At 49.8% G+C, this 13138-nt stretch overlaps 1 protein-coding gene across 4 annotated transcripts in view; it reads right to left on the reverse strand.

The window, feature by feature from the left end:
* The window catches only part of MED15 (mediator complex subunit 15), a 62935-nt gene that overhangs the window by 35707 nt on the left and 14090 nt on the right, over positions 1–13138 (reverse strand). For all 4 annotated transcript variants that reach the window (XM_079717618.1, XM_079717616.1, XM_079717617.1 and 1 more), the window contains exon 2: positions 1404–1491. In XM_079717618.1, the coding sequence (XP_079573744.1) occupies positions 1404–1491 (88 nt within the window). The remainder of the gene's footprint in view (positions 1–1403; positions 1492–13138) is intronic.

The following is a 13138-nucleotide window of genomic DNA, read 5'->3' on the forward strand; positions in this document are numbered from 1 at the left end:
AAAAAAGGAATATAACACTTACCATTTTCTATGTCCACAGCATGAGCCTGCCCACCTCAGTGCACAGGCTTCTGCTGCTCATCCTCCACCTACTCGTGCTCACAAACACATGCTGGTGTGCTCTGATCTCCAAGCCCAGGCTGTACACATGGTTTCTGTTTTGGAAGCTGTGCTCTCTGGCCAATCATCTCTACCTTTCCATTTCAGAAAATGTTTACCTCATCTAAACACTCAAACCAGGCTAAGTTTCCCCAACAGACCTCTGTACGTCTTGACAGTTGGTTTACCTAAACCCAGATCCAACCATAAATAGCATCTGCTTTTGATTCTTTTTTTTCTTTTCTTATTTTTTAAAAAAATTATCTATTTATGTATTTATTTTTGGCTGCGTTGGGTTTTCGTTGCTGCGTGTGGGTTTTTTCTAGTTGTGGTGAGTGGGGGCTACTCTTCGTTGCAATGCATGGGCTTCTCATTGTGGTGGCTTATCTTGTTGCAGAGCACAGGCTCTAGATGCATGGGCTTCAGCAGTTGCAGCACACAGGCTCAGTAGTTGCGGTGTGCAGGCTCTAGAGCGCAGGCTCAGTAGTTGTGGCACACAGGCTTAGTTGCTCCACGGCATGTGGGATCTTCCCGGACCAGGGCTCGAACCCACGTCCCCTGCATTTGCGGGCGGATTCTTAACCACTGCGTCACCAGAGAAGTCCCTGTTTTTGATTCTTGACACACAGTAGGTCTTAGAGCTCCAGCACCATGCTCGGGCACCAGGTGCTCGGCAGAGCTGGTGCAGCAGACACAGCCCGCCCTGCACGAGCCAGGTAACCCAGACAAGCCACTTGCTTCTTTGTGCCTGTTCTGTTTCATTTCTATGAGCAGCTCTACCCCAAGGCAGATGACAGGAGGTGGTCACGTGAAGCCCATGGCAATGCCCAGTTCACACGAGAGCTCACACAGGAAACCCGCCCCAACCACTCCACCTGTGACGTTCCCAAGCCTCGTCCTCACCAAGGCCTCACCCTCCACGAGCATCACCTGCATCATTTAACAAAAGGGGACAGGAACCCTTCTGGGCCCACCTGTCAGGGCCCTGACCCCCAGGAGGGCTGAGCCTGAGGACAGAGCGGTTCTTACTCAGAGCACCATCCACAGGAACCACCGGGGCCCAAGGGAGCGCCCTACAGGATTCACAGGAGCTGACCATGAATGGGGGTGCCAACAGCAAGGTCTGGGGTCAGAGGCTGCGCCTGCATCCTGGATGCCCACCCAATCCCCTCCCGCACCTGTACCACAGACACAGGATCTTCCCACAGAGTGCCACCCAACAGTGAGCAGCCACCCCGTCCCCATGGCCTGGTACCCTGCCCTCCAGCAGCGTCCCCACAGGAGGCCACCCCCCAGGGCCTTACCCGGGTCTTGGCCTTCAGAAACACGTGGCTCTCCATGTCTTTGCTGGATTTACTGTGGGCCACGCCAGCCTTCCTCATGGCATCCTCTCTGGAACACAAAGGAGGAGAGATGTTGACACAGGCTCCCTGGCCAGCAGGCCCACACAGCAGCTGCCTGGGGCCCACGGGTGTGGCCTGGCCCACCAGCCTGGTTGAGGCCCAGGAGAAGCACGAAGGGAGGGGCTCTCAGCACAGCGATGAAAGGCAGCTGAGCAAAGGAGAAGGCGGGCAGTGCCATGAGAAGGAAGAAACAGGAAAGGCGGTCACCATGAAACAAAGCAGCCACCCAGCTTGAGCGGGCAGAGGGGCCAGACCCAGAGGCTGCTCATAACCAGCATATTAAACAACAGGACGGCCAGCTGGCCTCCATTTCCTGCCCTCTACATGACCTGAGCCCCCACCCAACTCTGGCGTCAAGAGCAGTGGGACCCTTGCTCTGGAAGCCTCCTCTGGTGCAACAGAGGGGCCATGCCAGTCACCTCTCAGTCCCTCCCAAGGCAAAGGTCCCTGTGTTGGACACGCAGGTCCTACCAGTGGGACCAAGGAGATGAGCCCGACCTCAACAACTTCCAGTTGGGGGCAGGAGACAGACCACACAAATGCCAACACATGCATGGCAAGAGACGGAATGTGAGCCCAGGTTTTCATCACATGATGCTCTGCTGCACACGGCTAAGCCCGAGCTCCTCTGGGTGGTAGCACACATTCCCCCACCCCCACCCCGCCCCCAGACGAAGGTAAGGATAGGTGCGCATTTGTTAGAAAGAAAGGAGCACGTCAGACTCAGGTCCCCGAGCCTGGCCCCTCTGCTCACAGCCCACCTTCTTCTCTGCAGGATGGGTCTCCCGACCTGTCTTCCCAGCGCTGGGCTCACTGAGAAAGACCCCCCTCTCCCCAGGGAATCCAACAAGCCTAGTCCAGCCGGTGCTGGAAGGCTTTCTGATGGCTCCAAACACACACACACCCCAGGTACTGAAAGAGCGTGCACATGGGCTGCAGGACCACGTTCGTGATCCCGAGAGAAACCCCAGACAAGAGGCTAAATGCTAAGAGATGGACAAATCTGTACTAACGTATAAAGAAAGATAAAATGCTGCTGAGCCACCACACTGCCAGATTCCACACGTGAGGCCAGAGCTCCCACCTCCCGCCTGCTTCCCTGAGCCTGCACCAGGGCCAGGAGGCAGCAACGGGTTCCCACTGGAGAAGCATCCAGAGTGGAGCAGACGCTTGCACGAGGGGACGTGTGACCAGGATCAAAGAGAGGCAAAAGGAAGGATGCAGGAGGACAAGGCGAGACCCTGACAAGCCAGGGGGACCTGGCGCGTAGGGGCTGAGGCCAGCGGGGCAGGCGCCCCACGCGCGAACGTGGGTTCTGAGTCCTCGAGCAGCTCCGACAAGTGACTGAGCAGACCTGTCTTCAAGGGGGGTCTCCCCAGCGTCCCCATACCTCCTCCAACAGCCGTATGAGGCTAACCCTGCCACAGAGGCTTGCCCGAAGCTGAGGGCCACAGAGCCGCGGACCACTGGGGCAACCCTGAGGACAGCGGTAGACACGTGAGGGGGCCGTGACGACTGGCGGCTGGCTGGGAGGAGGCCCCAGGAGCCAGGTGAAGTGCAGAGAGGCCAAGAGGGGCGCAGAGGGCCCTGCGTCACAAGCAGAAGACCTGGGGGCTTGGCCAGGCGCCTGCCTGGTGACAAGTGGTCCTCCGAGCTGCTGGCAACAACTTTGAAGGGGGCAGGCTTGCAGGCCCCCCACAGACACTGCATCTTGACCACAGCAAAGACCCTGGGACGTCCGCAGAGACAAGACAGACCTGTGCTTCATGGTGGAGGGACCTCTCCAGGCCCAAAGACACCGGATCTGCTGGTGCGGGAGCCCTGGCCTGTCATGGTCAGGGCAACGCCACAGACGATGGGGATGCATGGGCACCGGCTATTAGTGACTCAGAGCCCGAAGAGTATTGACTACACAGGAGGCCAGAAACAGGTGTCTGTGGACAAGCAAGAATGGAACACAAGCAGCAGGCACCGGGGCCTGGGTAACCACCCAGTTCTGCCTGGTGGTCTCAGCATGCTCGTGCTCATCATGCTCAGGGAAGGGGTCTCACGGCAGGGGCAGGGGGAAGGCTCTGCCAGGAGCACCAGCCATGTCCCCACTGTGCCTGCAGCACCACCCGAACAGAAGAACCGACAGGCGCCCTGAACACTGTTCTCAGTTCTGCAAACCATACTGTTAAAAATGTTCTTGCTCTTGGGACTCCCCTGGTAGTCCAGTGGTTAAGACTCTGTGCTTCCACTGCAGGGGGCACGGGTTTGATCCCCCATCAGGGAACTAAGATCCCACATACCGTGCGGCACGGCCAAAAATTAAAAACACAAAACAAACAAACAAAAAAAAAAGTTCTTGCTCCTGTTTCCAGTCTGCAGATCATACTCCATAAAATAGAAGATGAGACAAAAAAGGAAGCAGGCAGTGCTGCTGTTCTAATCCTCTGCTTTCCCCCAAGGAAAGGGCCTATCCTGTCATTTTCGGCCACCTCAGCATTTTGTCAGAGGCGCCATCCGCCATCCGGGCTCTGACCACAACGTATTGCATCTCACGCGCCTGCACAGGTGCCGGCTCCCTCCTTCGCACTCAGGACCCATGGCTCCTGGGCCTCCGCCCCCAGATAACAGGCCCCTGCTGGCGACTGTCAATAAATGACTGTCAATAAACGCAGTCAAACTAGCACAACCGGGTCAGAGGGAGAGTCTCAGAGGCCTGGAGGGAGGAACGTGAGCACCTGGTCTGCCCCACAGGCGAGACCCCGGCCACAGGTCCAGTATTTTGGTGGCCGTCAGGGAGGCATCAGTACCATGAGAGACAGAAGGGCTGTCTGCAGGCCACGGCCTGGGCGGACCAGCCCTGACAAGATGATTGGGGGCTGAGAGCACGCAGCCCCCACTGAGACCCAGGCTCCACAAGGCACCTGGGGATGGGAGAGGGTTGTGGGGGCTGCCCCTGCTCCACAGCCACCCGTCTGCCAGGCAGAGCTCCACTGGTCTCTGGTCCAGACATGACCCACCACCTGGGCCCCGTGAGTCCCGACCTGGAGCCCAGACCCCACCTGCGGTGACACACCAAGAAAACACCCAGCAGCCTGAGCTCTGTGCCGCCCAATGGTCCAGACGGGATGCCCGGGAGCCTCCTCTTTGCTTCCCGATTCTGAACGCCATTCCCTGCAGTTCAATCCTCACCGCATGTCACACCGCACCCGTGGCCATCCCTGTGGTGGCCTCTGTCTCCAGGCCCCACCCCCATCCCCACCCCCTCTGTCAGCTCCCCAAGCCTCTGTCCAAGTCCATGTCCTGCCTGCCTCAAGGGCCTTCCTCCTCAGCAGCAAGGCAGGCAGCCCATCCAGCGAGGAGCCCCCTCCCCTCCCTCACCCACTCTGCTCGTTCTCCCAGGGCGGCTTTCTCCCTAGCCCTGCCCGCTGGGCCCTCCGACCTTGTACTTATGCGGCACCCCTACTCTCTGCCTCACGGAAACTGACCACACCCATGGCACCTCCTGTGGAAATCGCTGGCTTCCTGTATGTCCCACGAACACCTGGAGAACAGACCGTGGCATCCACCTCTGTGTGCTGCAGGCGGTCATCCATGTCAATTTTTTTATAACATGAGGGATGGCGACACCATGTACTTTGATGGACACGACATGCAGAACCCAGAACTGCTGTGGCAGGCTCGGGGGACACCAAGACTGGCACAGGCACGTCCCAGTGATAGAGGCCAGGGGGCTTGGGGAAAGGCCTGTGCTGGGCAGACGGACCTGGCAGGAAGCAGAGAAGGGAGGGCCTGGGCTCTGATCACTTGTACAGAACACACAGACCAGACCGGGGATCAAGTTCCACCCTGGCCACTGGCCAGCTCTGGGTCCTAGAGGCACTCCACCCCCAGGCACATCCTCTCCATAAAGGATGCTCAGAAGGGACTGAGGCCAGGATGAAGGGTGCAAGGACAGGTCCAGCCTCAGCACACCTGCTCCTCCTCACCTCCACCCTGTCTCCAAAGTGGGAAACTCAATTTGTCAACTGGAGTCCAGTCCTCGTCCCCGACATTGGAATCTGCAGAGGAAAGGCAAACACCCAGCCCATTGTGTGTCCCTGGGCAGGTGCGCCTGGACATAAGCTCGACGTGCGCTCAGGCTCCCATCTGCCCTCACTGCCCACACCTCCCCACCAGTGATCCCAGAGGGAGGCGCCACCTTGAGGTGCCTGTGTGTCCTCTCCTACAGAGGGAGAACAGCGACAGTGCCACCTCACGGGGTCGTCCTGAGGATTAGAGCAGTAACATTGTCAGGCACACTGGCACGGGAAGCACCAGGGTGTTAAGGAAATCAGTCAGAGAACAGTCTCGCCTGACTCTCCCACCCATGTTCCCTTCTCTCCTGACCCCACCCTCCTCAATGCTGCCTCCCCGGGTCCAACGGAGGCTGAGTTCCCGGGATCCCAAGATCCTTGGCTCTGTGCCGGTGTCTAAACTCCTGGCCTCAGGTGGACGGGATGCCCTCCACCCACCCAAAGACTTTCATTCTGCCCAGAGGCATCTTCCCCTGATTTGAGAACCATGACACCCGTCAACCAAATGACTTCTCATGGATGGAAGTTTTTGCCAGCCCTGCCCCACCCTCGAGGAGAAGCTTCCTGGTGAAGTACCGCCTGTGTGTGCAGTCTGTTCACCAAACTGGGACAGGAGCCTGCAGCTGGTGTGTGCAACCCTTCAACTAGTATAAGATCCCAAATCACAAAAGTACTGGAAGACAACAGGAGGACAGTTACATACCCAACATCAGGAGGAGGAAGGCTTTCCTAAGCACATCGCCCAAAGTAAACGCCAAAAAGGGGAAAAGATTTTACCAGATGGAAAACAGATTCCTCCCACATTTTTATCAGCCACCAACCAGAGAGATAAGAAAAAGGTATCTGAACCTCAGCACCTCAAGCCCTGCCCTGACATCTGAGGAGGGGTGCTGAAGGCAGCCCCCACCCCACTCTCAGCCAGGGCCTGTGTGTCTGGGGATGAGCTCCCCACACTTGTGGCACAGCCCCAGGTGATGTTTGTTTGTTTGGTAAAGCACAGCTCAGGTCAGCACAAGAGAGAACAGTCCCACCCTCCCTAAATGCCAGTTGGGCCCATGCATCCCACAGATGTGGCCAGCCCAAAGCTTCTGTGCCTGCCCAGCGCCAAGGAATCCTGGGAGCCTGCCTCCAGACGAGACAGGAGGGGAAGACAGACCAGAGGAAAACAAATCACCACACTGGCCCTGAGAGGGAAACACAACTTTGACAAATTCTCACTACATCTATGGGTTTCATATTTTCAAGTGAGAAAGGACCTATATTTCCTTTGGTTTGTCCCCCAAAATACTATACTCTCTGAGGCACCAAATTTTTTAAAAATCGGGAATTTATTTGGAGAGGAGGATGATAAAGGATCAGTCAGAATAAAAAAATACAGGTTCCAGGACTCCCCTGGTGGCACAGTGGTTAAGAATCCGCCTGCCAATGCAGGGGACATGGGTTCAGGCCCTGGTCCAGGAAGATCCCATATGCCGCAGAGCAATGAAGCCCATGCGCCATAACTACTGAGTCTGCACTCTAGAGCCCGCGAGCCACAACTACTGAGCCTGTGTGCCACAACTACTGAAGCCCACGTGCCTAGAGCCCGTGCTCCGCAAAAAGAGAAGCCACCGCAATGAGAAGCCCATGCACTGCAACGAAGAGTAGTCGCCACTCGCCACAACTAGAGAAAGCCTGTAGGCAGCAATGAAGACTTAACACAGCCAAAAATAAATAAATTAATTTTTAAAAATTACAGGTTCCAATGTAAGGTCTGGCTCTCTGAAAAGAGGAAACCCATCTGCAGAAGAACAGAACCATATGATGGGTGAAGTGCTATCTTAAGTCATAATCCAAATACGTTCCCTGCAATAATTTCATTTTAAAAATAAAATTAAACGCGATATGAACCTCCAGATTGGAAAGGGGGACTGAATCTGCCGTGTCTAATTTCCAGTTGCCTTCACAGTGCCCCGATATGAGAGTGAGCAGCCAACCAAGGGCTCCCAGACACCTAACATGGCAGATAAAGACCCTGCAAGAAACTCAGCAGGAAGAAAACAAACTATCTCAGTATCCAAGTAGATAAGACATAGCATCCATTTAACAAGAACAAGATGCTATAAAACCAGAAAAGTCAGATTACAACAACAAAAAAAGTTCTTACAAATAAAAGCCTATTAGATGTTAGCAGCAAAGGGTCAGAGATAAAATTGAAGAAATCTCCCACACAGCAGAGCTAGAAGACAAAGAGATGGAAAACAGGAGATAAAAGATAAAATAAAAAGAAGGTAGGAGATTGGTTCAAGATGGTGGAGTAGAAGGACTTGCGCTCACTCGCTCTTGCGAGAGCACCAGAATCACAACTAACTGCTGAACGATCATCGACAGGAAGACACTGCAACTCACCAAAAAGGATACCACACATCCAAATACAAAGGAGAAGCCACAATGAGATGGTAGTAGGGACACAATCACAATAAAATCAAATCCCGTGACTGCTGGGTGGGTAACTCACAAACTGGAGAACACTTATATCACAGAAGCCCGCACACTGGAGTGAAGGTTCTGAGCCCCACGTCAGGCTCCCCAACCTGGGGGTTCAGCAATGGGAGGAGGAATCAAATTCCTAGAGAATCAGACTTTGAAGGCTAGCAGGATTTGATTGCAGGACTTCAACAGGACTGGGGGAAACAGAGACTCCACTCTTGGAGGACACACACAAAGTAGTGTGCACATCAGGACCCAGGGGAAGGAGCAGTGACCCCATAGGAGACTGAACCAGACCTACCTGCTAATGTTGGAGGGTCTCCTGCAGAGGCGGGGGATGGCTGTGGCTCACCGTGAGGACGGACACTGGCAGCAGAAGTTCTGGGACGTGCTCCTTGGCGTGAGCCCTCCCAGAGTCCGCCACTGGTCCCACCAGAGAGCCGGGTAGGCTCCACTGTTGGGTTGCCTCAGGCCAAACAACCAACAGGGAGGGAAACCAGCCCCACCCATCAGCAGACAAGTGGATTAAAGTTTTACTGAGCTCTGCCCACCAGAGCAACACCCAACTCTACCCACCACCAGTCCCTCCCATCAGGAAACTTGCACAAGCCTCTTAGATAGCCTCATCCACCAGAGAGCAGACAGCAGAGGCAAGAAGAACTACAATCCTGCAGCCTGTGCAACAAAAACCACATTCACAGAAAGATAGACAAGATGAAAAGGCAGAGGACTATGTACCAGATGAAGGAACAAGATAAAACCCCAGAAAAACAACTAAATGAAGTGGACATAGGCAACCTTCCAGAAAAAAGTATGCAGAATAATGATAGTGAAGATGATCCAGGACCTCAGAAAAAGAATGGAGGCAAAGATCAAGAAGATACAAGAGGGCTTCCCTGGTGGCGCAGTGGTTGAGAGTCCGCCTGCCGATGCAGGGGACGTGGGTTCGTGCCCCGGTCCGGGAAAATCCCACATGCCGCGGAGCGGCTGCGCCCGTGAGCCATGGCCGCTGAGCCTGCGCGTCCGGAGCCTGTGCTCCGCAACGGGAGAGGCCACAACAGTGAGAGGCCCGCGTACCGAAAAAAAAAAAAAAAAAAAAAAAAAAGAAGATACAAGAAATGTTTAACAGAGACCTAGAAGAATTAAAGAACACCTAGAAGAATTAAAGAACAAACAAACAGAGATGAACAATACAATAACTGAAATGAAAAATACACTAGAAGGAATCAATAGCAGAATAACTGAGGCAGAAGAACAGACAGGTGACCTGGAAGACAGAATGGTAGAATTCACTGCCACGGAACAGAATAAAGAAAAAAGAATGAAAAGAAATGAAGACAGCTTAAGAGACCTCTGGGACAACATTAAACACAACAACATTCACAACATAGGGGGTCCCAGAAGGAGAAGAGAAAGAGAAAGGGCCTGATAAAATATGTGAAGAGATTATAGTCGAAAACTTCCCTAACATGGGAAAGGAAATAGCCACCCAGGTCCAGGAAGCACACAGAGTCCCAGGCAGGATAAATCCAAGGAAAAACATGCCGAGACACATAGTAATCAAACTGACAAAAATTAAAGACAAAGAAAAATTATTGAAAGCAACAAGGGAAAAACAACAAATAATATACAAGGGAACTCTCATAAACCAGGTTAACAGCTGATTTCTCAGCAGAAACTCTACAAGCCAGAAGGGAGTGGCACGATATATTTAAAGTGATGAAAGGGAAGAACCTACAACCAAGATTACTCTACCTGGCAAGGATCTCATTCAGATTCAATGGAGAAATCAAAAGCTTTACAGACAAGCAAAAGCTAAGAGAATTCAGCACCACAAAACCAGCTCTACAACAAATGCTAAAGGAACTTCTCTAAGTGGGAAACACAAGACAAGAAAAGGACCTACAGAAACAAACCCATAACAATTAAGAAAATGGGAATAGGAACATATATCAATAATTACTTTAAACGTGAATGGATTAAATGCTCCAATCAAAAGATACAGGTTCGCTGAATGGACACAAAAACAAGACCCATATATATGCTGTCTACAAGAGAACCTACTTCAGACCTAGGGACACATACAGACTGAAAGTGAGGGGATGGAAAAAGAGACTCCATGCAAGTGTAAATCAAAAGAAGGCTGGAGTAGCAATACTCATATCAGATAAAATAGACTTTAAAATAAAGAATGTTATAAGAGACAAGGAAGGACACTACATAATGATCAAGGGATCAATCCAAGAAGAAGATATAACAATTATAAATATATATGCACCCAACACAGGAGCACCTCAATACATAAGGCAACTGCTAACAGCTATAAAAGAGGAAATCGACAGTAACACAATAATAGTGGGGGACTCTTAACACCTCACTTACACCAATGGACAGATGATCCATACAGAAAATTAATAAGGAAACACAAGCTTTAAATGACACAATAGACCAGATAGATTTAATTGATATTTATAGGATGTACTATCCAAAAACAGCAGATTACACTTTCTTCTCAAGTGCACATGGAACATTCTCCAGGATAGATCACATCTTGGGTCACAAATCAAGCCTTGGTAAATTTAAGAAAATTGAAATCATATCAAGCATCTTTTCCAACCACAACGTTATGAGATTAGAAATCAATTACAGGGAAGAAAATGTAAACAACACAAACATATGGAGGTTAAACAATACGTTACTAAATAACCAAGAGATCACTGAAGAAATCAAAGAGGAAATCAAAAAATACCTAGAGACAAATTACAATGAAAACACAACAATCTGAAACCTATGGGATGCAGCAAAAGCAGTTCTAAGAGGGAAGTTTATAGCTATACAAGCCTACCTCAAGAAACAAGAAAAATCTCAAATAAACAATCTAACCTTAACCTAAAGGAACTAGAGAAAGAAGAACAAACAAAACCCAAAGTTAGTAGAAGGAAAGAAATCATAAAGATCAGAGCAGAAAAAAATGAAACAGAAACAAAGAAAACAATAGCAAAGATCAATAAAACTAAAAGCTGGTTCTCTGAGAAGATAAACAAAATTGATAAACCATTAGCTAGACTCATCAAGAAAAAGAGGGAGAGGACTCAAATCAATAAAATTAGAAATGAAAAAGGAGGAGTTACAACAGACACCACAGAAATACAAAGCATCCTAAGAGACTACAAGCAACTCTATGCCAATAAAATGGACAACCTGGAAGAAACTGACAAATTCTTAGAAAGGTATAATCTTCCAAGACTGAACCAGGAAGAAACAGAAAATATGAGCAGACCAATCACAAGTAATGAAATTGAAACTGTGATTAAAAATCTTCCAACAAACAGAAGTCCAGGACCATATGGCTTCACAGGTGAATTCCATCAAACATTTAGAGAAGAGCTAACACCCATCCTTCTCAAACTCTTCCAAAAAACTGCAGAGGAAGGAACACTCCCAAACTCATTCTATGAGGTCACCATCACCCTGATACCAAAACCAGACAAAGATACTACAAATAAAGAAAATCACCAACCCATATCACTGATGACTATAAATGCAAAAATCCTCAAAAAATACTAGCAAACAGAGTCCAACAACACATTAAAAGGATCATACACCATGATCAAGTGGGATTCATCCCAGGGATGCAAGGATTCTTCAATATATGCAAATCAATCAATGTGATACACCACATTAACAAACTGAAGAATAAAAACCATATGATCATCTCAATAGATGCAGAAAAAGCTTTTGACAAAATTCAACCCCGATTTATGATAAAAACTCTCCAGAAGGTGGGCATAAAGGGAACCTACCTCAACGTAATAAAGGCCATATATGACAAACCCACAGCAAACATCATTGTCAATGGTGAAAAACAAAGCATTTCCTCTAAGATCAGGAACAAGACAAGGATGTCCACTCTCACCACTATTATTCAACACAGTTTTGGAAGTCCTAGCCACAGCAATCAGAGAACAAAAAGAAATAAAAGGAATACAAATTGGAAAAGAAGAAGTAAAACTGTCACTCTTTGCAGATGACACGATACTATACATAGAGAATCCTAAAGATGCCACCAGAAAACTACTAGAGCTAATCAATGAATTTGGTAAAGTTGCAGGATACAAAATTAATGCACAGAAATCTCTTGCATTCCCATACACTAATGATGAAAAATCTGAAGGAGAAATTAAGAAAACACTCCCATTTACCACTGCAACAAAAAGAATAAAATACCTAGGAATAAACCTACCTAAGGAGACAAAAGACCTGTATGCAGGAAACTATAAGACACCAATGAAAGAAATTAAAGATGATACAAACAGATGGAGAGATATACCATGTTCTTGGATTGGAAGAATCAATATTGTGAAAATGACTATACTACCCAAAGCAATCTACAGATTCAATGCAATCCCTATCAAATTACCAATGGCATATTTTTACAGAACTAGAACAAAAAATCTTCTTTTTTTTTTTTTTTGCGGTATGCGGGCCTCTCACCGCTGTGGCCTCTCCCGTTGCGGAGCACAGGCTCCGGACGCACAGGCTCAGTGGCCATGGCTCACGGGCCCAGACGCTCCGCGGCACGTGGGATCATCCCAGACCGGGGCACGAACCCGTGTCCCCTGCATCGGCAGGCGGACTCTCAACCACTGCGCCACCAGGGAAGCCCCCAAACATCTTAAAATTCGTATGGAGACACAGAAGACCCCGAATATCCAAAGCAGTCTTGAGGGAAAAAAACGGAGCTGGAGGAATCAGAATCCCTGACTTCAGACTATACTACAAAGCTACAGTAATCAAGACAATATGGTACTGGCACAAAAACAGAAATATAGATCAAAAGAACAGGATAGAAAGCCCAGAGATAAACCCACGCACCTATGGTCAACTAATCTATGACAAAGGAGGCACGGATATACAATGGGGAAAAGACAGTCTCTTCAATAAGCGGTGCTGGGAAAACTGGACAGCTACATGTAAAAGAATGAAATTAGAACATTCCCTAACACCATACACAAAAATAAACTCAAAATGGATTAGAGACCTAAATGTAAGACCGGACACTATAAAACTCTTAGAGGAAAACATAGGAAGCACACCCTTTGA

This window comes from Hyperoodon ampullatus (genome assembly GCF_949752795.1).
Source record: "Hyperoodon ampullatus genome assembly, chromosome: 13".
NCBI classification, from domain to species: Eukaryota; Metazoa; Chordata; class Mammalia; order Artiodactyla; family Ziphiidae; genus Hyperoodon; species Hyperoodon ampullatus.